Here is a 25,393-nt window from a genome sequence, read left to right on the forward strand (position 1 = left end):
GTTAATCTGCAATTGCTCTCCAGAACGTGCCATTGTTTCTGCCCCAGCCTTTCCAGCCCATCCCTTGGGCGGGGGCTTGGGCTCTTTCAGCCCTTGGCTGTGCCGCTGCTCAGGCTGTACGAAGGGCGCTCACCTTTCGTGAAGGTTTCGATCACCGTCCATCAGCGGCACTCGTTAAACGCTTTCGTCTGACAAAGGGGGGCGGTGAGGTGGCTGCGGCCGGAGCTGTGCCCGCCGGCTCCGGCGGGATCCGCGCTCCCCCGGGAGCGACATCGAGCGCCGGGACCGGCAGGGCTACCCCGGTGCAATACTGAGCGCACCGGCACCAGACCGGCTCCCCCGGTGCAATACCGGGCGCACCGGGACCGGCAGGGCTACCCCGGTGCAATACTGAGCGCACCGGCACCAGACCGGCTCCCCCGGTGCAATACCGGGTGCACCGGGACCGGCAGGGCTACCCCGGTGCAATACTGAGCGCACCGGCACCAGACCGGCTCCCTCGGTGCAATACCGAGCGCGCCGGGACCGGCAGGGCTACCCCGGTGCAATACTGAGCGCACCGGCACCAGACCGGCTCCCTCGGTGCAATACCGGGTGCACCGGGACCGGCAGGGCTACCCCGGTGCAATACTGAGCGCACCGGCACCAGACCGGCTCCCTCGGTGCAATACCGAGCGCACCGGGACCGGCAGGGCTACCCCGGTGCAATACTGAGCGCACCGGCACCAGACCGGCTCCCTCGGCGCAATACCGGGTGCACCGGGATCGGCAGGGCTACCCCGGTGCAATACCGAGCGCCGACGGGCGGTGGCTCCCAAGTCGTGCTCACCGCCACAACGTCCCAAACCCGCCGGGAGAGCCCTGAGCAGCTGCAGAGCAGGGTGGGAGCAGCTTATAATAAAACCATGTCCAGGAACATTTTGTTGAGTGTTAAATTCGCCGGTACGGTTGCCATGGCACCCAAAGTTACCGGAACTGCTCACCCTCTAAGTTACACCATCAGACCGTTTCCTTGGGGTAATAAACTCCTCCTAGGTTTCAGCTTTAAAGGCCTGCATGACTTATGCAGGAAGGAAATTCCTATTCTAATGCTGCTCAGTAATAAATAAAAAGCTGAAGCTTTGAATGGAACAAAATTGGGACACTAAAGCTCACAGCTGGCAGCTCCTGAATCCCAGGGGTGCTGACGAAGCATTAATCCAAATTTTCAGCTTTGGCTGCATGAGGACATACCAGATAGCTCCAAGTGATGCCCTAGAGATTTGTGTCACACACCTGCTTTAATCTCGCAGCCGTCTCCGCCTCTCTGACAACATGTCCCCAGAATTACAGATGCTTGGAAGCTGCAGGGTGGATGGGTGAGGCAGATCCTCCGTTGATATGAGATGGTTTAGCCCCACAGACGTACAGAGCTGTGACAGTCTGAGCTGACAGGGGATCCCTGCTTATAGGGAGCCCCCACTCCCTAGCTCAGGACCATTTCTCCAGCTTAGCCTCTCCCTTCTCGCTCAGACAGGGCTCCATAACCCAGAAGTTACTATCAAATTTTGCATGTCCTTCCTTAAGAGACTTTTCCAGTCCTTCCTTTTGCGTCTCACACCTTTTACATTTTTATCATAATTCAACCAAACATTTAACCAACAGACAGAACCCTGACTTGCCTTGCTAACAAGCCTGGCACTGGTATGTGCTGGTGGACATGGTCACTGCTGCCCAGCATGACACTAGGCTCAGCTGAGATTCCTGCTCTGCCTGGGAAGCTCTGCTGCATGCTGCTTCTCCACTTGCCTTCTCCTCCCCAAGCAATTCATTCCCCACCAACCCCTCCTCCCTAGGGTTGGGGAATCACACAGCAGGGAGAGGCCTGTTGTGTATTGCATCCCAATTTGCTATGCATTTCCACACCATTTGCTTCCCTTTCTTTTTCTTGCGCTAGAAAGATGCTTGCTACCCAGGGGTCCAAACTGCTCCAAGATGGTAATATAACAACAAACATACATACATATATTTATTTATGGCACATACACACTTGGTAGGAAAACTACTGCCTCTAGAAATGCTCAGTTGGGGGCTGTGAGGATATTGCAAGGGCCCCTACGATTCCCTTGCACAGTCACGGGGCTCTGGCTCTGCTGGCTCCATGTGCTCCCTGGCTATCCCATCCCAGCAAGCTGCACAGTTTCATACTGAGCTGCACTCGGTTGCAGTGCCCAAATGATATGCAGATCCCTCTGGTTTGATTGGCTGATGCCTTGGGAAAAACGACCACCATTTGCCCACAACAAACATGGCTACTACGGCACATCTGCTCCCCCTGAGCCAGCCAAGGCTTCAGCCTTTGAAGTCAGAAATATTATGAGTGCCTGGCACCCTCTTAGAAGCCCCTTTCTACCTTTTTTAAAAACAAACGAACAAACAAAAAAACCCCTCTTGCTACTAATCAAAGTCACCAACCCTGCTGAGCAGGAGGGCTGGGGCAGGCTCCTTGCTAGAAGCACAGGGCATTCACTGGCAGCTGCTCACTTTTTCCTGGTAGGTCAAATCACAAAGACTGAGGGTCCACATCCATTCCCAAAGTCTCTGACATCTCATCTGGAAGCTCAAAAATAAACAAGCGCAGCCGCAGGATGCGGGCTGACTGGCCACACCGCTGGGAAGAATCAGGTGTGACCTGTGCCCCCTCCTGCTCCCCTGAGGATGTTAGTGCCCCCAGGGAAATAGGCACAGCACTAATCCCCCACACGAGGGTTCCTTCCACCCCTTCGCCTCCCCACCTCAGGTCCCGCTGGTCTGCAAGCCCCCGGGAGGGGCCATTTCACTTGGTGCTGGTACAGAGCCCGACAATAGGGTCTCGTTCCAGGCCGATGCACAGCCCCGACACAGTCATTACTGCAGTAACCTGGTCTGTATTGTTCCAGCACTTGTGCTTTACACTCTGTTACTAACATTTACTGATCCTGGGATACGCCCCGATCTGGCTAGTTTATTATGCCTCTTGCCCCGTTTGCTAGATCTTTTCATGGTGTTAGTCCTAAGAAGCAGCACAGTGCTCTCCTTTCCATGGCACAGAAAGGATATCATCCACAAGAAATCCTATTTCACATGGCATTAACACGTGCAAGAGGAAAGGCTCATTTCCTGGGCTATGAAACATCTTCCTCTCAGATCCCAGATGCCCAACGGCTCTCAGCTCCAGCCTAGCTCAGGGCTGCGTGTGCTCCCAGGCTTCCCTCACTCCCGAACCTGAGCCTGGGTCTGTTGTCCAAGTTTGGTAGTTTCCTGCCTCCATTCAGCACAAAACTATTTTGTCAGCATGATAAAGTCATAGGCTACAGTAAGAGGCAATTTTCACAGTGCTGGTGGAAGAAAAGTAACACAGAAAGCCAGACTGACCTTGTTAACTATTTTACCAAGGGGAATTTAACTGCAGCTTTAATTTCAGGATGCCACAGTGGGCTCCAGCAGGAGGACTGGTTAGCGTGGAGACAGAAGTCCCACACTGTTTCACCATTCAGAACTAAACTACCCTGTGAAAAAAACACATTTTCCTGGCAAATGCCACTCCACACACTTTAGCTAAGTCCTGCTTGATATGTCTATTTCAAATTCCTCTAACCCGCCAGGAGTGTCATTAATTTCATCAGGGAGGTTTTGGTCCTCTGATGAACTGACTTCATCTGATGCTAAACGTTTGCTGTCTTCACCTTAGGATGACAGGCCCCCTGCTACAGACATAACGCATGGTACACGACATTCCTGGGATTTCTGACATACTTGGGAAGAGCTATAAAATTATGTTCCACCAGATTAGTTAAGGAGTCTGAATTTCATTTTTAAGATGCCAAAGGTTTTCTCAGCAACTGCGGAGTTTTTTGGCTTCACTGTCACTTAGCTCTGCCGGAGCAGGGGAATGTGGCAGCTGAGATATTAACTGCATGCTCCCAAGTTTCTTGGAGAAGGTAAAGTCTCTATTAGGGATGGATGATGCAGAATTCAACTCAAAGACATTTCCAGGTAAAGTCATGCCTAAGGTTAGCTTTGGCAGGAACATGTAGACCTTTCTTCCTATAGCTCCTGTACTTGCTCTGCTCCAGCCAGAAGTCACAGAAACAGAAAGCCATTGGTGTCAGTGGCCCCTGTAAAAGGATCTGGTGAGTTCTGCCCTCAAAAACACTGTCACTGTGACTGGCCCCTTTTGGCAGGCTCAACAGAAAGGGGAACATCCATCTATGAAGGACCTGTAACTCCCTCGCATATTTTCTCTTTGTAGTCAGAAGAAACAACCCCAATCCCTGCTGCCCTGCATCCCGGTGAGCCCGTATCTCCCCTCACCTCTCAGGGGCAGCTGGAGTGGTAGCAGAGTACAAATGGGCAGGGGTGAAGGGCATTCTCAGACAATTTTATTTTTTCAGCACTAAAAAACCCTGAAATGACAAAGACAAACATGCACAATGGCACAATGCTGAATCAACACCCCCAGCATCGAGAGAGGTCAGACAGCTGTACTTCCAGCAAGATAATTTTACTATTGTTGAGCCCAGAAGCAAAAAAAAAAAAAAAAAAAAAAAAAAAAAAAAAAAAAAAAAAAGAAAGAAAGAAAAAAGAAACACACTGTAAAAACTCATGAGATTTTAACATATGAACAAATGCAAGATCTTTTTTTACTCACTTCCTGTTTTTGTAACTCTTCAAAGCCACAAGTTCAAGCTTTTTCAGTGCTTATATGGATTTGTTCTTTCTTTTTACTTTCTTTCCTTTTCCTTTTCTGAATAAAAGTGAGATTTTTCACTTACTCACATGGCTCCAGGATCTGGGGCTTTATTAAAGATATCAAATAATGGGAGATCTGTAATCAAGCTGTGAAAGCTGCTACACCAGAACGGACTATTACCATGATTATAACCATGGCTTGACGTACCTTTGAGCTATGAGAAAATATTCACTCTGCCCTCAGCCATGAAACACAGCAGCTTTTAAAGAAAGTTAAATAACCTGCAGCTACCAGCTGGGAAGAACTGGTAGAAACCATGGAGTACACCATGCCCCTGGCACAAATCATGACGGCTCACTCCTGGATTCCCAATAAACCAAGGAGGATGGGACTTAAGAGATTTCAAGTCCAGTTTCAGTTCATGTAAGAACTGGCCACAGAGCGATACAGAACTTTTTCCCACAAACAGGTAAAGGAAACTCAGTTCAAAATCTAAATGGAGGTGCAAGCTGTTACATGCACACAGCACTCTGGGGTACAAGGCATTAAAGAAACTCAGGTTCTTATTGGAAATGAAATGGCCAGTGTTGCCCCTGAGGGGTCATGAACGAAGTAGCTGCTATAGCTGCCCATCAAACACAACCTTCAAAATGCTGCACACATTCAGCTCCCAAAGAGACCAAACCCCCGAGGTCTGCTCCTGCTGCCTAACCTCGACTTCGCTTAGTCTCACTGAACATACGAACAAACCACCCACATTTAAACCAAGCTTTTCTTCTTCGCTCTGGGAATGAAGGGAGAAAACACTGTTATTTCATTTAACACTCAAGAGGAGTGCAGGAACAACAACAGCAAGGGTACTTAAACACCCATGCGGACTGCTGTGAAGGGAAAGAGCCCGCGCGGTGTTACGGGAATAGGTGCTTATTTCCCAGACGTAGCTTTTCATATTGCCTGCGAGCCAGATGGAGGCTGTTAGAGCTCGACGCATTCCTTGCTCCCAAGTGTTCGGAGTGGCTGGTCACTTGAGCTGATACATAAAATGTCGTGAATACTGTATTGTATGTGTACAGAGCTCATGCATGCGGGGATGTAATGTCTCACATTTTTTTTTTTTTTTTGCTAAAATTTAAGATGTGTTGCACACAAAGAACAGAGTCAACAAAAGCTGAATTAACTTTGAAGGAAGAAAAAGTATAGCACTGGGTTACATTTCTGTGCCATTTCTGGTTTTAAAAAAGGCTTCTAACTATTCTTGTGAGCAAGCAACAAACTTAGACTAATTGTAAAGAGAAAACAGTAAAATGTGATAGCACTCAAAGTAAGAGAATTACCTAAAGGACTCCAGTGCATTTACTGTACTCTATACAGACTCAGCCAAATTCCATTAATAAAACTGGTATTTTCCTTTTCCATCTTGCATCCAAACTTACATTGTTATTGTCAACGGCTGGGATAACTTGTCATTGTAGAGCTCATAGATGTGTATACAAAACGGTTTTCTAAATTCATTGCTTGCCAGATAGAGCACTCCTCCAGGTCTGAAATACAACACTGCGTGCAGGACACCCCATCACTCCATCTTGCCCAAACGAATCCCACTTGGTCCACGTGCACTGATAGCACTGAAGAACTTGGGCTGCAGAAATTAATTTCCCTGAGGCTCATACAGAGTTAATTGCAGGCTCAGGGCCCGCGGTTGTAAACTCTGAGGTGCTGACTCATCTTCTTCCATGCCTGTAACGCACCGTATTTCATTACTCCACGCCCCTAACACACCACCGCGGTGTAGTAACTCCTCACGCTGGCTCGCACGCCCCGGCAGTGCACGCTGCTGTGGCACACATGCCAGCGCGGTGCATTTGTTAACACACTGTGTTCGTTAGCGCGGCTTGGCGGCAGGGAAGTAACTCTGAGCTAGGCAACACCGGGCTCCGAGGCTGTAAGCTGATACTACGAAATGGTTTTTAACACGATTGCCTCTCATGAAATACACTTTATTCCATTATAACGAGCTATTTCAGAACCAAAATCATGCAACTGCCTTGTGTCCCAGTCCCGCGACGCCCGGAGGCCACGGGGGGCTGCACCCCGGGGCTTGGTCCCTGGCCATGCTGCGGACCGGCTCCGGACCTTGCTTGTCCGAGCGGGACAGCGCAGGGATCAGGGAGTAGCAGCTCTGGAGAAACAGGAGCATTGCAGGGCCGGGCCAGTCCTGCCGTCCCCTGGGGTTGGCAAGGGCCACGCAACCGCACCCCAGCACACGGGCCGAGCCGAACCGGGCCATGGCATGCTGGGCCGGGCTGAGCCAAGCGGAGTCGGACCACATGCCACCAGCCGGCCCCACATCCAGAAGGGAACAATGCAGCATGCCGCAGCTCGCGGCACTGGGCTGAACCGCGCCAGGCTGAGCCGAGCCGAGCCGAGCCGGACCGCACACGCTGCCAGCCGGCCCCGCGTCCAAGGGGAACAAGGCGCGCACCGCGCTGCGGCTTGGGCCGGGCCGGGCCGAACCAAGCCGGGCCGGGCCGCGCCGCCTCCCCATTGTCCCCAGCCGCCCCGCGCCGTGCCGTGCCGTGCCGCGCCGCGCCCCCGGCCGGCAGGAAGGGGAGGGGTCGCTCCCAGACAATGCCTCTCCGCCCCGACCCCCCTCCTCGGCCTGCAGGCCCCGCCCCCCCCTCCCCATTGGCTGGCGGGGAATTTGGGGAGCCCCCCTCCGCCAGACCTCCCCCCTCCCCGCCGGGGGCGCGCGCGCCGCATTGTGCCGGGGGCGCGCGGGGATGGGGGGGCGGGGGCGCGCGCGGCCGCCGTCGGGGACGCGCCTCGGGGGCTCCCCTTGTGTGTGCCTGCGTGCGGAGCCGCAGCCGCAGCGCAGCGGAGCCGGCCGGCGCCATGGAGGAGCTGAGCAGCGTGGGAGAGCAGGTCTTCGCCGCCGAGTGCATCCTCAGCAAGCGGCTCCGCAAGGTGGGCCCCCCCCGGCGCCCCCGCCCGCCGTCCCTCCGCGCCCGCCGCCGCTGCTAACCCGCCTCTCTGTGTCTCTCTCCTCCCCAGGGCAAGCTGGAGTACCTGGTGAAGTGGCGAGGCTGGTCCTCCAAGTGAGCGCGGGCGGGCGCGGATGCGGGCGCGGTGCGCGGCGCTGCGCGGCCGCGGGGGTGCAGCCGCCCGGCGCCCGCCTCGCCGCTTTTGTTCGGGCCGCGCCGCTCCTTTTGTTTACAAATAAGCAAGGCCGCGGGCCCGGCCCTCCCCGCCGCCGCCGCGCGTGGCCCCGCTCCCCACTACGGGCCGGCTGCCCCCCGCTCCCGGCCCCCCTCCGCGGGCAGCCACCGGTCCCGCCGCCCCTCGCCCGCCCGCTGAAACCGGAGCTCCCCCGGGACGCGCGGGGCTCGCCTCGCGCGGCGGCGCCCGGCTCGGCCCCCCGACGGCCGCCCCTACCTGCCCTCTTCGCGGGCCCCTTTCCCTTTCCGCCCCGCGGTGCTCCTTCACCGGCGTTTACCGGCGCCTGCGGCTGCGGGAGCTCCGGTCCCCTGGGGCGCCGCGTCCCGCCGCGTCCGTCCCCATCGCTGCCGCCGCCGAGGGGAGCGCGGGGCCCGGCGTCGTGTCCTCGCCGAGCCGCCCCCCGCGCCGCGCCGCGAAAACGGCCCGTTCGTCCTTGGATGAACTCCCCGATGCTCCGTCTGGTACCGGAGCTAGCAGGGGAGGGGGCCGGCCGGGAGAGCCAGGCCGGCCGGGAGAGCTGCTGCCGCTCCCCGCTAGTCCCTGTCCTCTGTTCCAGGCACAACAGCTGGGAACCTGAAGAGAACATTCTTGATCCAAGGCTCCTCCTCGCTTTCCAAAAGAAGTGAGCAAACTATAAATTTCTAAACAAATTATAAAGTCAATTAACTTCTAATTGGTTGCTTGTGTAGTGGAAGTGCTGGAAACAACAGAGTGAAGTGTGCCGTCTCCTTTGTGGCCATCTCTTTTGTTCACCTCTTGAAATTACAGTTCAGGTCCACCTAGGGCCATCGCTCCCCGGGCTATGTAAACAGGAAGAATTTATGGTCCTGCACAATGTACTTTTGCACTCATTGTACAATGTGAGTGCACTAGTGCTTAGCAGAAACTTTTAGAAGTATCTTGTTCCCCATCAAGCAGTCAGCACCTTGACTGCAGTTGGGGGGTGACCATATGCCCAGGTAGGGAGACAGAGATGGTGGGCTTGAAAAGGAACCAAAACATATTTGTGGAGAACATAGCCAAGAAAGTGATGAGGAAGTAATGGGTGGGAGAAAATGGTGTCCTCTGTAAGAGCTCAGAGTACTGCATGGAGCTGAGTTGAGAACTGCAATTGTTCTACAGTTATTACAGACTAGGAATCACGCATGGAGATTAAAAAAAAAAAAAAAAAAAGTAGCCAGCTGGCTACGTTAGGCACAGTTCTGCTAAATATTTTGGCTCCAGATTAACAAAATCATTAAAGTTTACGATAGGATTTAATTATAACTCATTTCTGGATCTATTTTTTCAAGATTGGGATCTGGCGGTTATTGCAGACAGCACAATGTTTAATTAGCCATATGTATTATAGCTTAACACTTTCATTTTTAAATAGAGAATTATGAAATAGTATAGTGACCTGAAAACATTTTCCATATGATCACCTTGGGCTCTGTATGGCTGTCAGCCTGAGCTGCCACGTCCAAAACAAGAGATGAAGAAGAGGTAAAATGAGAGAAAGTGTTGAGTTTACAGAGTGCATTTGTTTTTCCTCTGCACAGAGGCTCTAAGACTTCTGACTCTGAGCAGAAGGGGAAGCACAGCTCTAAAAGTGTGTAAATAATGAATGGCTTACCAGGGACAATCCAGATGCTTCTGTTTTCCTGTTTCCATTGTTTCCATCCAGAAACATTGCCATTTTCACTGTGAATTGGGAAAGCCACTGGTTCAAGACAGGTAAAGAGTTGTCTATTGTATTTCAGACCACTGGAAACTCCTTGCTGTGGGATGTTCTTGTGCAAACAAACCACTCTTTCTTCACTGCCAGAACCACCTCGGTTTCCCTGACCATTGCAGAGTGAAGGCTGGGAGGGAGCAGATCAGGAAGTTGCTCTCAGTAGCTGTATTTCAAAAATCGATACTTCTCTTTCCAAGGCCTGTTACTGGCTGCCAGTGAAACAAAGGCACCAGGACTAGAATAACCATTGGAAAGGTCTTGCCTGGCAAATGATTTTTGCCTCTGCTAGCAGTTTAGTAAATATATTTCAATCACCTACACAGTTCAATCTCATGCTTTATGCAAGAATTTTTTCTTGTTCCTCTCTCCTCCAGTGTATCAGGGTAAATGCTTGCTTGTTGAACCAGCTGAAAACCCTGACGTTCAGATATTTGTTCTAAAAACACAATTTTTATAATCCTTCTCTCAGTTCATGGTTCTTTTTCTTACATTGCATCACATTCAGGGCCTTTCCGAGTCTTCCAGTCTGCAGCAGGTTGTCTAGCAGAGCAATGCTTCTCAAATCACAATGGCAGCCTTGTGGTATTTTTGTTCAAAAGCCTTCTGCTAAGGTGCACAGCAATTGGAGAAACTTTAAGTATTGGCAGTTATATGTGGCCTCAAAAGCTTGGAAATGGTTGTGGGAGGGACAAATACTGCCCCCATGCTTCCGTGCTTTCCCAGGAGCTCAGTCCTACTGCAAGGATGTCTATTCAGCTAGTTCGGTTTCTTGTGGGGCACTGCAGAGGATGACAGTTGCTGCTGTGGTGGCCAGATTGGCTGTTATAAAAACTTCACACATCATCTGTACTAACAGTTTCTACACCAGTGGCCTGCAGTTGTTACTTCAGGATAAATGGTCCAGGTATCATGTGGGGAGGGATTTAACTGGGCAAGTCTTCTGGTTTCAGTAGAGTTCTTGGGGCTCAGTAGCCCTTCTACTGCACTTAAACACAGTATACCCATAACAAACAGCAGGGGTTTAAGTAAGCGATGTGCTTGAAGCCTGTAAGATTGTCATATGTTGATAGAAGTCACAGGACACCTGCCAACACATGCATACATGCTGCTGCTCAGATGAGAGCTGAGCCTACAGCACCCCCAGCAAGGTCTGTTCCCAAAGACAGAAGAAAGAGAGGAACTAGGCTGTATTGTTTTTTTCCTGCAAGCATTGTCCTTAATCAGTGTTTTTCCAGGGAACACGAAAAAGAGGTGCAGAACCGGAAGAGAGGCAAACGACCCAGAGGCAGGCCCCGGAAACATGTGGTAAGTCCTGGAGGTAATGGGAATCCACAGCAGTGGCTGCTCTTGACAGGTTCTTACCTTGAAAGGTGCCAGTGAGCTCATGTCCTACGACACAGCATTGTGGCTGCTAAATCTTCAGAGACCCCAGTTTAGAAGGCTGAAGTGATGAGTAGGTGGAGGAGGAGGCTAGCAAGGAAGACTTTTCTTCATTGTTGATCTGGCAATGGTGTAAAAGGAAATAAAAGTGTTCTATGGCACCGCAGTTCCACATGGTATTTAAACCTTTTCTGTTTTGTAGCACATGCTCCCTAAATCGTTCTAAGGCAGAGGTCACATACCATCTAGGACTGGCAGATCAGAGAACGCATGGAAATAGGCTGTGCATTTGTCTGAGGCAGCTGGCCTGGCAAAGTTGAAAAATTTGCAATGCCCATGACTGTTCTTAGATAATTTCTGTTAACTCTTGTTCTATTCCCTCTTTATTGCTTCACAGGAACCAGAGATGCCTCCAAAAACTAAATCAAGTAGTTCCTCTTCCTCAACATCCTCCTCTTCTTCTTCCTCTGAAGAAGAGGATGAAAGTGACCTGGAAGCAAAGAGAGGTCCTCGAGGCAGAGAGACTCACCCAGTACCTCAGAAGAAAGCCCAGATCCTGGTTGCAAAGCCAGAAATGAAAGACACTTCCAGAAAGAAGCGTGGACGGAAACCTCTTCCCCCAGAGCAGAAAGCAGCTCGACGGACTGTGAACCTGACAAAGGTGCTAAAAACATCCAGGAAGGAGGCAGGAGGCAGTGCCAAATTGATGGGGAAACTGCAGCCCCAGCACAGCGCACAGGGCTCAGGGATTGCCATGCTGAAGGAAGCCCCAGGCACTCTGGCCGGACTGAGCTCTGCGTCCTCTGCGGAAAACCTTCCCAACATGATGAAGAGTGGTTCCACGAGCCCAAGCCGGGCCATCAGCTGGCAGAGCTCTATCGTGCACTACATGAACAGGATGTCCCAAAACCAGAACTCAGCAGAGACCTCACCTTTGGGCAGGCTGGCCCTGAAGTCACAGGCATCAAATAAGAGTGGCTTAGGGTTGGACTTAAAAATGAGGAACCAGAAAGTATCTGGGGAGCTCGGACTGAACATACAGGGACCCAAAACTGCTAAGGGTCCTAGCAGCAGTGCTGGGGGGGACCAGAAATCAGGGTTTGCTGCAGGAGCCCAGATACTACACAATGGCAGCAAGACTCCTGTGAATTCATCTGTTCCTGGTAGCCAGTTGGCATCCAGTCAGGAGTTGAACCTTCAAGCTTTAAACTTGCAGAGTGTCAAAAATGGGCAGAATCCAGCAGGCGGAAGCAGCCTCTCTCGTCATGTTTGCAACGCTCTGTCCAAAAGCTCCGGCAGCACAGCTGCGAGCACGGGTGCTGCCATCGGGAAGGGTGGTGGAGCGGGTTCCGGATTGAATGTTACAAGCACCGGAGTGCTCTCAGGGGGGGACAGCTGCAAGAGTGACAAGCAAGCGCACAGGGCAGCCGCTGGCGAAAGAGACTCGACCAAAAGTGGTGCAGCTGGTATGCAAGAGGGGCACGCAACCTCAGAGAACCGCAAGCCAGGAGCCCTTTCTGAAATGAGCACAGGGGAAGAGACCAGCTCAGACTCCGATCGGGATTCTGCGTCCTTCCCTGGTGTAGGTCAGAACATGTCTGTTTCGATCCAGACCAGCCAAGACTGGAAACCCACCCGCAGCCTCATCGAGCACGTCTTTGTCACAGATGTCACAGCTAACCTGATCACAGTGACAGTCAAGGAGTCCCCTACCAGCGTGGGGTTTTTCAACCTACGGCAATACTGAACCAGGGAGTGTAAGAAGAGGGGGAAGGTTCCTCCAGCCTCTCCCTTAGCTTTGCCCATCTCTCTCATCATTTTTTTTCTTTCTTTAAGTGAAAGCAAGTGAGTGCAGAGGTGGAAATCCTCCCCTGCCCCTCTCAGCAGCTGGCTGGGAGCAGTGCCTTTGTATTCTGCAATGAGGTGTCCTGTGCTGCAGCCAGTGCCATCTTAGACACTGTCTGTAGCATCTGTGGAGATCGCTTGACACCTATTGCAACTTGTGTTCAGGGCAGCTTAAGAAAAAAGCTACAGTGAAACCTGTTCAGAACTGCTAGTTAACGAGATGGATTCCTCCCCGCTTTTTTCTTCCTCTTCCTTTATACAGTAGGTGCACCCCCTGCATGGGGTATAGTTAAGCCACTTCCCAGCAACAGAGGTGCTTGTGCTGCTGGGAGGTGACAGGCTGGCAAGTTTTGAGCCAGGTTTCACTGTACATGGTTTTCTTTGCTTTAGAGCTTGAAATGGCAGAAGACAAGGTTTGCAGCTCTCTGGCAGTAGAGAGAGGTGTGGAGATGCTATGTCACAGGCTTATACTCAGAAGAAAAAAGGAGTTCCGTTTCTTTCCTCTATGCTCTCCATGAAGTTGTCCATAAGCCATTAGGACAGTCACAAGTCAATCCAAATGAGACAGCCAATGTCCCCCGCATATGGAGGTCTGCTGGGGGTGGTAGCTGTAGTATGGAGGGTTTTCAGGGTACATTAAGCCCAGCCACCCTCCTGGGCTAGGTCAGTTCCAATGATGAAGACCACAACATTTCTGTTGTGATTTCCAGCTGATAGAGATATATTGTTTACGTTTTTTTTTAAATCAGCTTTTTTGGAAGGAGGGGAAATAAACTCAGCCCTCGCTGTCTCAGAAAGACTGACTCCTGGATGCCACAGATGAGACAGGGCATCAAGTGCATCTCTCGCAGAGCAGTAGGGGACTGGCAAGAGATATCTCCTTACCACCCAGAGCCAGTCTTCACTTGGCAAGGGTGGGAGCCAGGGCGAGCTGCTGCTTTCTTTGCAGTGACTTGGCTTTCAGATGAAAGAGAAATTCGAGTCCAGAAGATTAATTGTTGTACAGCCCAGTGAGCCTCAGAGCCACTCCTTTGCCTTGTCCCAGCACCATTACCATTTTACCTTCACATTTAGCAGTTTCCAGGCACTTGTAGGGACCAGTTTAGGGACTATGTTTGGGGGCTTTTTTTTTAAAGGTCCTGCAGAACATGCAAATGCTTCTGATGGTGAACAGGCTGCTGCTCTATCTTGCAGTTGTCTGTGAGGTTAGTGCTGAAGTTCAGCTAAAAATCAGAGTTTGTGGAGAGATGGGGGGGGTCACTGAGCCCCTGTTGCTGGCAGGCTGGGGCCCGCTGTGTGGTCCAGCTGGTTTCAACACTGCAGGCAAGTCGTGTGCTTTGGCCGCTTGCTGGGTTTCAGTTATGCTGATCGCCCACTTTTTTCTTCAACTGGAGGATTCCGAAGCTAGTAGAGGACAACACCTGCACAGGTTGTCTGGAGCAGTGGGAAAGGGACTGGGAGCAGAGGCCGGAGCAGAAAAAAAGGCCTTGGGAAGGGCCCGCCCCAGCAGCAGCAGGAATCGCCTGAGGCTCCCACCCTCAGCCCATTCCCTGAGGAACAACTGGGCCTTCTGCAACCATTCTCATTTGTCTTTCCATCCTGTGCCAGCAGCAGGGTTGTTAATTTTGGCTTGTAATTGCAACCAATAATTTTTACTGAGGTCTTTTCCCCTATTATAGATTACTCTTACAAGCCAAAATTAACAGCACTAGTTCAGGCAAAGTTCAGTAGCATTTGAGGTCATTTTCTTTTATTTCTGTTAATGCTCAGCTCCTTTTTCAGAGAAGAGAAAATGTGTGCAATCTGTCAGGTCGCTCTGGATACGTAATTTGGAAGTGCCTCCTAAGGTCTGTGCTGCAAGTGTCTCCTGGGGTGGCTGCCCAGTGTGTCTGCATATTTAGGTACTGCTTCCATGTGGATCATTTGCTTTCTTGCTCACTGATCTGGCACAAGGACATCTTATTTTGCCACAGTCTGAGGCACTTATAGTACTGGTACACAGCAATGCAGCAAGGTAAATGGATCAAACTAGGGGTTCACCTATTTCTTAACCCCCCATCAGACACTTCACTGATATTTGAAACACTGCCTCCCAAGCTGCTGGCTGGTGGCAGTGCAATTCTCAGGTAGAACGAAAAACCAGCAAAGGTTGCATCTGCCGTTTGGTTGTTAAAGGAGTGGTTGTTCCCTGAGCTGCAGCCATTGCCAGAAAAGACTCCTGTGATCTAGAAATAGTTTCACTTAGATTTTATATTTATTTTGAAGCCTTCCTGTTGGTCATGGCTTTGGTTTTGTCCTCTTATGGAGCCTAAGTATGGGGGCCTGCACGAGATGACAGCATGCCTTCGATTTGGCGGTGGGGGTGTATTTTTGCCTTTGAGCAACATCTGTGTAGACTACTTGGAAATCTTCAGTTCTTCTCTTGTGCTGCCACACAGCCTTGAATGTCACTTCACCACTGTGTCAGCCCACTTGGGGCTAGAGGGATTTGCATCAAGTTGCCTGCAAAAGGACTTGTGCAGCTTTGAGTCTGCAGCTAGCTGCATTTCCCACAAATGTGCTGTGCTTTGCTTTGTGAGGCAAAGGGCCACGTGGAAAGAAATGAGCATTGTCCATGAAAGAGGTTCACAGAGGAACGCCATGGTGCCAAAATGTCACATATATATTGCTTGTTTACCTTGTAGTTTTTAACTTTACCAAATGAAATACTGTTGCTTTGAGAAATCCCAGGAAATGTTAGCCTGTGGTTGCAGAAATGAGTGCTCTAGGCATGGCCTTTGCTAGATGTACTCTTGTGCTGAAGATGTGAGCATCTGCAAAGAAGAACGAAGGGACTGATGGGTTCTCGGAGGTAATGCCTGGCTCTCTTCCCCATACACCAAATATTTGCTAGTTGGCCTTTACAAATCCAAACTAAATGACAATGTGCCTTTTGGAACTGTCCTTATTTCAGGCTTGTCTGTGGCATTGGTCCCATGACAGGTTTGTGCCTATGCAAAGCTGAGTGGTCATGGGGTCCTGCAGACAGCTGTGACACTGATGGGGAGAGGCACTCCTGGTCCTCAGTGTGGCACCCAGCAGTCCTGCAGAGCCCTGCTTCAGCACTGCAGGCAGCTGGTCAAATACTCATGGAGAAGAAGCCGGCTCGGCAGGGATGCTCTTGCTGAGAATAGAATGCAGGGGCTGGTGCATCGAAGAAACTCATCAAAGTGGTCGTTGAAGAAAAAAGCCTTTGAGGATGGTCTTGGAAAGGGTCAGGCCTCGAGAGTCCAGAAAGAGCGATGGAAGCAAGATGCGATGGTGGAGGGACACATGGCTGAGCTGTCAGAGTACAAGGGGTCTTGGCCAGCCTGCTGGGCCACAGCGCTCCATGGGAAGCCCTGTGCTCCTGGTGCTCGGCGCTGCAGATGTGTTGCATTCACTGCAGGCTAGCTCTGAGAAGGCTGCTCCTTCTAGAGCACCCTGTGAAAACTCAAGCATGTTTTTCCATTTGGTGGCTTGTTCAGGGCCAAACTGGTTTCCCAGGGCCCTCGGCTTGAGCCCGGGAGGCCGAACATCCCAGCAGCGAGTGGCTTTGTTCTTCATCACCCACCGCTCACAGATGTTTCGTCTCTCAGTGGCAGAAGGGCTCTGCTGTTACCCACTCTTGCTATTGTGCCTTTCTGTTAACCAGCTGGTTTGATTCCAAAGTTTTAAGGATGGTGAAAATTATAATCCAGAAATTTTACTAAACTTCATCTCATCTTGTCCTTCCCCAGTCTCCTTTCCAACCTCATGTTTCAGGATCTCCCAGCATCTCTGGTGTGTGTTTAAGTGAAAGCTTCATGCTGAAGTTTGCCTCTCAAAGGCACATTATGCAAGTAACTTAATGCAGTCTTTTGTGGACAGAGATTGAAAGCTGGTGCGAACTGTGTTTACCAGTCAATACCATTAGTATTCAAGGTCTACCTTTTTTATTTTTTATTTTGCTGCTATGGGTTTGAGTGTTTAGTTGTATGTCAAACAGCCAATTAAAGGTTTGTCACTTGTCATTTTCTAAGGGGTTTCCGACGTGGAAAGTCCTGCAGTATTTGTATATTGAATGGACATTTTCTCCAGGCATAATCTGGTTAAGTATACTTGTTGTTTTCCATTGGACTGGAAGAGGTGGCCAATTCAGTCATCTTCCTTAGAAGTTTAGTATATTTTTATATATATATTTTGTACCAAAAAAACTGGAGTTTGTGGAGGAATGGGGATGGTTGGAGGGTTGTTTTGCTTTGAGTTTCTCATCTGGGTGTGAAGGGCTCTGGAGCTGGAGAGAGGTTTTTACTGAAAGAAATTGAGGGATGGGTGAAAACAAACAATTGTTCTTGTAACTTGTACCAGTCACTGGTCTGATTTGTATGTTTTAATTAAAGAGAGAGCCAAATCGTTCCTGTATGACACTTATAATTGCTTTAAACTACAGCTGTTTGTTTGCTTTTATTTTCAGAGAACAAAAGTTGGAGATGTTATTACCCTGGGAAATCTGAAGTTCTTTGTTGGACCAGGACAGCCGCACAGCCCGCATGTTAACGAGGGGCTGCCTGAGCTGCCTGGTCACTGCTCCTGCCGGGTGTTCCCACCAGGGCTTTTTCCGTGACCCTAGTGTTGACTTGCTTGCATTTTGTGATAGGTGTTTTCTAGTACTTTTGGATGTTAATGCTAGTTTAGACTTGAGACCTCTAGGCTGCTTCTAATTTATTTTGCAGGAAAACACTAGGAGATGGTATGTCAGGCAGGTCTTTTGTATAACTTTTCCACTGCTGTTTTTTAGTATATCAATAAATATTTTTTTAACCTTTTCAGCCTGTTGTGGTCACTGATCCAAGCATACCTGGCCGCTCAAGGGAAGTGCCCCGACCTGCCTCGCCTTAGAGGTGACACACGCCCACCTCACCCAAAGCAGCTGGGAGCAGAGTGGGAGCTGGCTGCAGCCCCGCTGCTGCTGCCTTGCCAAACTGCATCCTCCCGCGGACACGGGATTCACACCCCTACCTCCGGGATCCCTGCCCGGGCTGGAGCCGGGCCTGCCCGGAGGCTTCAGGGAGCCCTGGCCCGGTGCGCTGCTCGACGGAGCCCCCCGGGGCTGGGGCTGCATCATGCATCACCATGGCCCCGGTGGTGTGGAACAGGGGGACTCAGCCCCCTCCCCCGGACACGACCCCCCTCCCCGGGCCCCCCGAAAGACGCATCCCCCTGCCCCTCCCCGGTCCCAGGCTCCTACCGGGCGCCGGGAGACTCCGCGTGGGCCGCCGGGCTCTGCTGCGGGCTGGAGCTGCGCCTGCCCCGGCGGCTCCTCAGGTGCCTCTGCTCTGCCCTGGGCCCAGCCCGCCGCCCCACACGTGCGAGGGGCGGGAGCCGCCCCGGCGGCCGGCGGGCGGGCCGGCCTGGGGAGGGCGCTGCGCGGCCGCGGAAGGGCCCGGGCAGCGGCACCTCCGCGGGACGCCGGCAGCATCGGGGGCATAAGCGGGCCCCGAGGTGGCTATGACCCCGGGCCCGCAACTCCGCCGTCGGGGCGACTGTCTTTGCGCGGGGCCTTCGGGTTGCGGCTGTGCCGGGATGCGGCGGCTCCTGCGCCCGCGGGGCGCAGGCTCCCGGGCCGCGGAGCCCCCAGGGTGTGTGTTGGGGGGGGGAGGATCGGCACAGGGCCGTCCGAGACGCCCTGGCGAAGGGGACCCTGCTCCGGCGGGTGGGTCCCGGGGGGACCCGGCGGCCGCTGCCGCCCTTCCCGCGCCGTGCGGCCGCCGCCGCCGCCCCCTCCGCCGGCCCCGGCCTGGGGCCCCGCCGCGGCCTGTGTGAAAGGGTCCCCCCCGCTGGGACCGGGGGAGAAAGGCGCCATTGTGCGGCCCTTTCTCCTTCGCCTACTTGACACTCATTTTCCGCGCACAGATGCTGACAGCTCTGATAATAAGGGGGTCTGCTCCTTTCACCCAGCGGAGCAGAAAAAGGAGGTTAATGAGGACACTGCTTAAAAAAAAACCCAAAAACAACACAACCCGCTCGCTTCCCCCCGGCTGCGCGGCCGGCGGAGATTTGAATACAAAGGCCGGGCTCGCCGGGCAGGGGCGGCCGCCGCGCCGGCCCCGCGCCGCGGGGCGCCGACCCGCGCAGCCCTCCGCACCGGCGGAGCCCTGGCCCGGGCCTGCCTCTCCTCCGCGGCCCAGGGCGTCGGAAGCCCGCGGCGGGGAGACGTTTCTGCGGGCTCCGGCCGCTCTTCCCGCCCGGCGCAAGGCGGAGCGCCGCGGCCCGGGGCAGCGCCCGTGCCCTGCCCGGTACCTGCGCGCCTTCTCCGGGGGCGGAGCGGCGGCCCGGCCTTTGCCCCGCGGCAGCCGGGCGTGCAGCGGAGCCGCACACGGCAGTCACGGCCGCCGCAGGGACCCCCACCACCACGGGCCGGCCCGCCCCCGCCCGCAGCACTGCGCCCGCTCCACGGCACCTGCGCCCCACGGCCCCTTCCCGGTGGGTGGTGCTGGTGGGGCCGCCCGCCCCGTCGGGGGCCGCCCGCCCCGGGCACCAGCCGCGCCCGGCCTCCTTCAGCTGCCCCCAGCCCCGCTCCTCTCCTCGCCCCATGGCCACAAACAGAAGAGAGACACATTTCTATTTACAAAGTATATATTTAAACTCACATAAAAAGCAGGTCTCATATGGACATTCACGGCTGGCAGAAGACACGTAGTTAAGCTTCACTTCTGAGACTGAGATTTAGCCAAATTTTTTGTACAAGTCTTAGATTTAAATTATTCACACACACACCCATACACACACTCAGCATATACGTCGCTATATACATACACACATATACACCCACATGTATGTCTTGCTTTATATACGTGTGCATCTAAACACACACACATATATACTTATACAGGGCTGGAGTGAAGCACATGAAATCCAAACCGCACCCTGATGCTGGAGTGAGGCAGGAGCTCTGCTATCATCTGTTTTGCAAAGGGAGGTATTTTTCAACCTTAGGTATCTCAGCAGGTGAAGGAAGGGCAGCTAAATCCCCATCATTGTCCATCTGACAACATACACGTCCTATGCAGGATTCTCTAGGAACCAGCACTGACACCAGTACACTGCTTGCTTCATTTTTTTTTGTACAAACCAAGTTAAAAATCTCAATTTTACAAAATATGCCTTAAAAAATAATACCAACTTGCAGAACCAGCTCCCTTTGTACAGTCAATACAGCATTCTCTTGCTACGTCCTCTGACAAAGGCAAAAGTCCCAAAAGATGGAAGGGGAAGGGGACTAAGAAAGGTGGAGCCATAATTATCCAGATGAGCCTGACAGTGGCAAAGGCCACTCTTCGCCTGAGCCCCCTCCTCTTCCCATTAGGCCCCATGTGCTTTCATCTTATGTGCAGTCCCCAAATTAGAAAGCATTTAAGAGCTTCACTAGGCCAATCAGGATGGAAAAGGCCAATCTCTCCCTGCCCTGGCCCTTAGGGGCTGCTGGACAGATTTGTGCTTTTGAACCGACAGAGATGCTTAAATCAATATGTTAGGACACAAGGACACCTGCTATACTTCAACTAAAAATACACAACAAAATGCTTACACTCTTCCCAGATCAGGCTAAAAGACCCCAAGCTCAACTTGGTTAAGCTGTAATAGTTTAGAGAGAAAGCGAGCAGAAGACCAGGCAGTCACATCCCACATCTGCTGCAAGACACTGCCACAAGCTTTCTGCAAGGTAGCAGAGGGCTTCTGGTCAATACCAGTGGAGGGAAACTGCTGCATTTTGTTCAGAGCCATTAAATTCTCACTGTTGTGCCCTGCCTGAGCCCTGGGAGAAAGAAACTGCACAGTCCTTCAAAACCAGAAGAAATATGCAGGCAAATAAAAATACAAAAAGCCACCAGAGTCAGCAGGAGCTGCTCTGCGCACAGGAATATTTAGCCTCTTGGCTATTGTTTAACTAGCATAAGAAAAGGGAAATATTTATTGTCTCTGAATGCATAAAGGTGGCTCTGGGATTTGTCAGAGATGTGGATATTACAAAACACATTAGCTGGAGTCTTCCAACAGTCCAAAGTGAACTGTGGAATAAAAAAAAAAAAAAAAAGAAATTCATTTTCTATAACAGTATAAAGCATCTAAATATGGGCAGTGACATGCTACCCTCCCAAACTTCTCTGGCATTTCAGGAATGTAAACAGATTTTTTTTTTTTTGAAGTGGGTGGGGGAAAAGAATCAAGCAACCAGACAAAATGAAAACAGATTCTCAGCTCAGTTCAGTCTCCCATAACTGCTATGACAATTCTATTAAAGTGCATTTCAGTATCACCTCTTTTAGGAATCTTACACATACAAACTTCCTCTTCCTTTGTAAGAAAAGGTAATTCAAGTTAATACTCCACTAGAACGGTTTTAGCCTTTTTATGGACTTATGCTTTTCCCCACCCCAATTTCATAGCAACTTTTATTTTTCTTTTAACTGGAAACACCCCCCTCCCCAACAATACTGTAAATTCAAGTGCTTACTTCAACTGTCAAGGGTGACAGTTCTAGATACAGCACACTTGATTGTACAAGCAACACCTTATATCACAATCAAGAAATCAGGGCACTTTGCCCACTGAGGGAATAACACTTCCCCCTTCACCATCCATAGCATCATATGAAAAATAATAGTTAAAAAAACCAACAACATAATTAGCTATGAACATCATTCGTTATGTACACTGGCTCCTGCAACAGATGCATGAACTCCATTAGTTCTCAGTTTTATTGTCCTTTCTAAGAGCAACTGAGCAGTCACTGTTGTCTCCATTTAAATAAAACAACTTAGAGTTGAAATATATATAGATATATATATATAAGCATTTTCTTCTTAAATAACATATTTACATCTAATAGAAAATATAACTCTAGAGATAATCTTCCAAACGAAATGTAAGACAAAAAAAAGAAAAAGAATGAGTTAATGAATTTAGTACAGTTTCTAAATCCTCTCCAGGAAAAAAAAAGAAAAGAAAAAAAAAAGAAAAAACCCACCAAGCTCTAACCAAGCTTTTGTCTGGATCTAGACTGAAAAAAACCACCAAGAACAACAAAAAAACTCATCGCTTTTCTTTAAAGAATCCTTGGTCCGTGCTGCTCTCTTTAATTGTGACGGTCAAAAAGTTAGATGTCACATCAGTTACCACCACCTTCTCCAGGTTGTTGAGAGATGGGCTCCAGGACTCCTCTTCAGGATCACCCAGAATCCGTGAGACAGGGATCCTGGCAATGAGAGAAGGCCTCCCCGCTTGGCTTCCCACACTGTCTCGGTACAGGCTGCCCATAGAGCCTGGGTTAACTGAGCTGTGCAGGATCTTGGGCCCACCTGGGTCCAATCCTCCTTGCCCCTTGGGGTCCAGAAAGTCTGCCCTGTGCTTGGCAACCCTGGGAGGGTAAGTCTCGGAGGCTCCAAGCTTCATACCAATCTCTACTCTGTTAGGGCTGGACATGGTGCCAGAGAGGTCAGGGTCCTGCCTTCTGGCTAGCTGGATTACACTGTGTCCCGAGCTGAACTTTGCCGCCCCTGGGGCTGACTCCTCTATTTTCCTGGCTTTGAGGTAGTCCCCCACCTTGTCCCCCGGCTCCCCCAGTTTCCTCTTGGAGGCATCCAGAGTCTCCGCCAGGTCCTTGTAAAGCTCCTTCCTAGGCTTCGGGCCTCTCTTTTTTGGGGTCTCCCCAGGTTTCTCTTCCACTCTTATAACCCGGTCCCGGATGCTGTCTCCCTTGGGGGTGCTGGTGCTGCTCTGGGGAGCCAGGGCTATGTTTCTCAGTCCTTCCCTAGCTCGGGATGTGGAGCCCAGCTCCTGGGGGGACCTGCCAGGGTACGGCACCCGGATCCCCCTGGAAGAGTCACTGCGGAATTCATAGGTTTTGGCTTTTGCTTTTGCCTGGGCCTGCAAAGTGCAAAGAAGATAAATCAACCGGTGACTTTATTATCCTGCCATCCGGCTGCATAATTACAAGTTACAAGACGAGAGGCTGCCTTTGCAATGAGCATTCTCCAGCAGTGCTGGAGAGGGACCCTGCTATTTGCATGCTGCCTTTCATGCTCCCTGCTGCAGCATGCAGCCCTCTCCACTCACCAGCAAAGCAACATCAATGCACACGCGGGGCTCCTGACTCCTTACCTTTAACAAGAAGGTTTTGGGCTTGGGGCCTCGCTTTTTAGGCCCGTAAAGCTCCATTTCTCGTTCCCTAGAGGTGTTAAAAAAACCAGAGCTTCAATTCAGCATAGCTACAAGACAGCAAAATATTTATAAGTGCAATGGATATGATTAGCAAAGGCCTTGTACCTTTCCTCAAAGGCTGCAAGCAGCCGGGCATCCAGAATGTTTTCCTCGGGTTCCCAAGTGCTGTATCTGGCAGAGGAGGCACAGAGAGAGGAGAAGGTATCAGGAGTAAGTAATAATAATAGTAAAATAAAAAAAACATGACCTAAAGAAATGGATCCAACTTTCCTTTCTACCACAATGGGAAATAATAGCTACAATGAACCATCTTCTGTATAGTTCCTAGGCTGCAAAATTGTATAAACAGTGTACTTACTTCTGAGACCAGCCCTTCCATTTTACGAGATATTCCATGCGTCCCTGCAGATGCGAAGAGAAGAAAATAAATATGCATGGAGGGAAATCACGATAAATGCTTGCAACAAAGCTACACATGCAATAACATGCATGCAACAAATACACGCCTGAACCAAAGGCATGTGTCAAAAATATGCAAGGGAGAGGGCAGGGGGGTGAGGGGAAAAGCTGCAACAAAAAAAAATACGCGTGCAGCAGCCCCATGCAGCCGAACGAGCCCCCAGCAGAATGCATCGGGGAGCGCGGCGCACACAACGCCAGGCATGCAGCAGAACATGCACGCCCCGCTCGCGCGGAAAGCCCGTGCATGCGGCGGGGAGAAAGAGCCGCCTCCAGCGGCCGCCCAGCCGCAGTCGGCGCGGCGCGGGCCGGCGGCCGCCGCGAGCCGCCGCCGCCGCAGCGCCGCGCGGCCGGGGGAGGGCGCGGAGCTGCCCGCGCCGCCGCGGCCTTGCGCGGGGCGGGCGGCGGCGGCGGGCGCGGCGGGCGGCGGCGCGGCGCGGCGCGGCCGGGGGGCACCTACTTTGCGGATGCGGCGCTTGAGCAGGGCCTCGGCCGCGAAGACGCGCTCCCCGACGGCCGAGAGCTCCATGTTTACGCGGCCGCTCGCAGCACACAGGCAGCCGCCAGCGCAGCCCAGACCATAATACTCCGCCCGCTGACGTCAGCCCGCCGCCCCCCCCCTCGGGCCCCCCCCGCACTTGTTGCTGGCGGAGCCGGGTGGAATATTCCGCCCGCGCCGCATTGGCCCGGGCCCGACGCCCGCCCCCGCCGCCGCGCCGCCCCGCGACGTGCCCCGCGTCCCAATGAGCGCGGCGGGGCGGGGCCGCCCGCCGGGGCCCGCGGGGGGGCACGCTCCCGCCCGCCCCCCACCCCCGCGAGGGCCGCCCCCCCGAGGGCTGCGGCGGGGGGGGGGGGGGGGGCGTGCCCACGCCTCCCGGCCCGGCCCGGCCCGGCCCGGCCCGGCCCGGCGGCGCCGAGCACAAAGGGCCGGGAGGCGGCGCGGTCGGGGCGGGGGCGGCCCGGGTCCGGGCCCCCCGGCGGCGGCGCTGCGAGCGTCTTGCTGCAACCGGCTCCCTGAGCTTCGGCTCCGCGCCGCCTCCCGCCCGCGGGGCAGCCACGGTACCGGCGGCGGGGCGGAGCTGTCCGGCCCAGCCCGGCCCCCCGTGCGCACCTGGACGGGGCAGCCCCGCGGGGGCGGCCCGGCCGCGCATTCCCCCGCGGCTCCGCGCGGCTCGGCACAACCGGCTGAGGGTTCATATGACAAAGAAAATAGTATTTGTTAACGAAGCACTCGGAGATTACGTAAAAATCACCTCATTAGACCAGATCTGCCAAGAAAGCCACTACTTTGGGAGCCAGCGAACCAGCAAAGTTCATAATCATAAAAAGCCATTCACAGTAACAAATAGTTTCTCCGAGCCGTGCCAGCGATACAGCTGTTTCTGTTTAAGTTTAAATACTTTCCAACAGTTTGGGTAGTAAAAATAAAGTAGACCTCAACAGCCTATAATACGAGTTTCTGGTTTCCTTGCTCCGGGAGCCCACGGCTCTGCTCCCCGGCTCCCTCGGGGTGTGAGGGAGGGCGTCGGGGGCCGCCCGGGACCATCTCGTGGGGGATTTTGCCCCCTGACCTATCTGTCAACAAAGTGATGGGGTGATGGCGGCGGTGTCCGAGCGCCCGGTATTCATTGGGGAGCTGCGAGCCTGTTCAGCCCCCCGCGCCCCCGGGCTCAGCCCGCCCCCTCACACCCCCTGGCCCTCCACAGGCTCTGGATCTCGTCCTGTGGCAGTGTTTTCATCGCTGTCATCCTGCCCAGGATCTCTCGCCTTCTCCCGCAGCGAGTCCGTCCCCGGGACGGGCATGGCCACGGGAGACCGGGGACCCGCGCAGAGAGGCGGAGTGC

The 25,393-nt window shown here is 52.7% G+C and overlaps 2 protein-coding genes across 3 annotated transcripts; one reads left to right on the forward strand and one right to left on the reverse strand.

Annotated features, from left to right (window-relative positions):
• Nucleotides 1-7,603: 7,603 nt before the first annotated feature.
• Nucleotides 7,604-12,771, forward strand: CBX2 (chromobox 2). The gene is made up of 6 exons (XM_062591834.1): nucleotides 7,604-7,675; nucleotides 7,763-7,806; nucleotides 8,484-8,549; nucleotides 10,880-10,944; nucleotides 11,214-11,257; nucleotides 11,422-12,771. Exons 1-6 carry the CDS (start codon nucleotides 7,604-7,606, stop codon nucleotides 12,769-12,771), a joined length of 1,641 nt encoding a protein of 546 aa, XP_062447818.1.
• Nucleotides 12,772-19,487: 6,716 nt separating this feature from the next.
• Nucleotides 19,488-24,116, reverse strand: CBX8 (chromobox 8). 2 transcript variants are annotated; one of them, XM_062592057.1, is made up of 5 exons: nucleotides 24,010-24,116; nucleotides 23,449-23,492; nucleotides 23,196-23,261; nucleotides 23,031-23,097; nucleotides 19,488-22,796 (listed from the first exon to the last, which is right to left on the reverse strand). In XM_062592057.1, exons 1-5 carry the CDS (start codon nucleotides 24,076-24,078, stop codon nucleotides 21,963-21,965), a joined length of 1,080 nt encoding a protein of 359 aa, XP_062448041.1. In that variant the 5' UTR covers nucleotides 24,079-24,116; the 3' UTR covers nucleotides 19,488-21,962. The 2 variants fall into 2 exon arrangements, with proteins under 2 accessions (XP_062448041.1, XP_062448040.1); XM_062592056.1 differs by having other exon boundaries at nucleotides 23,031-23,121.
• Between the last annotated feature and the right edge of the window lie 1,277 nt (nucleotides 24,117-25,393).

Source organism: Rhea pennata, chromosome 19, assembly GCF_028389875.1.
Source record: "Rhea pennata isolate bPtePen1 chromosome 19, bPtePen1.pri, whole genome shotgun sequence".
Classification (NCBI taxonomy): Eukaryota; Metazoa; Chordata; class Aves; order Rheiformes; family Rheidae; genus Rhea; species Rhea pennata.

Coding starts and splice junctions, on each gene's coding strand:
- CBX2 (XM_062591834.1), top strand. CDS start 7,604: ATGGAGGAGCTGAGCAGCGTGGGAGAGCAGGTCTTCGCCGCCGAGTGC. Junction 7,676..7,762: donor TCAGCAAGCGGCTCCGCAAG/GTGGGCCCCCCC, acceptor TCTCCTCCCCAG/GGCAAGCTGGAGTACCTGGT. Junction 10,945..11,213: donor CAGAGGCAGGCCCCGGAAAC/ATGTGGTAAGTC, acceptor TATTTAAACCTT/TTCTGTTTTGTAGCACATGC.
- CBX8 (XM_062592056.1), bottom strand. CDS start 24,078: ATGGAGCTCTCGGCCGTCGGGGAGCGCGTCTTCGCGGCCGAGGCCCTG. Junction 23,493..24,009: donor TCAAGCGCCGCATCCGCAAA/GTAGGTGCCCCC, acceptor TCGCATCTGCAG/GGACGCATGGAATATCTCGT. Junction 22,797..23,030: donor CCAAAACCTTCTTGTTAAAG/GTAAGGAGTCAG, acceptor TGCACTTTGCAG/GCCCAGGCAAAAGCAAAAGC.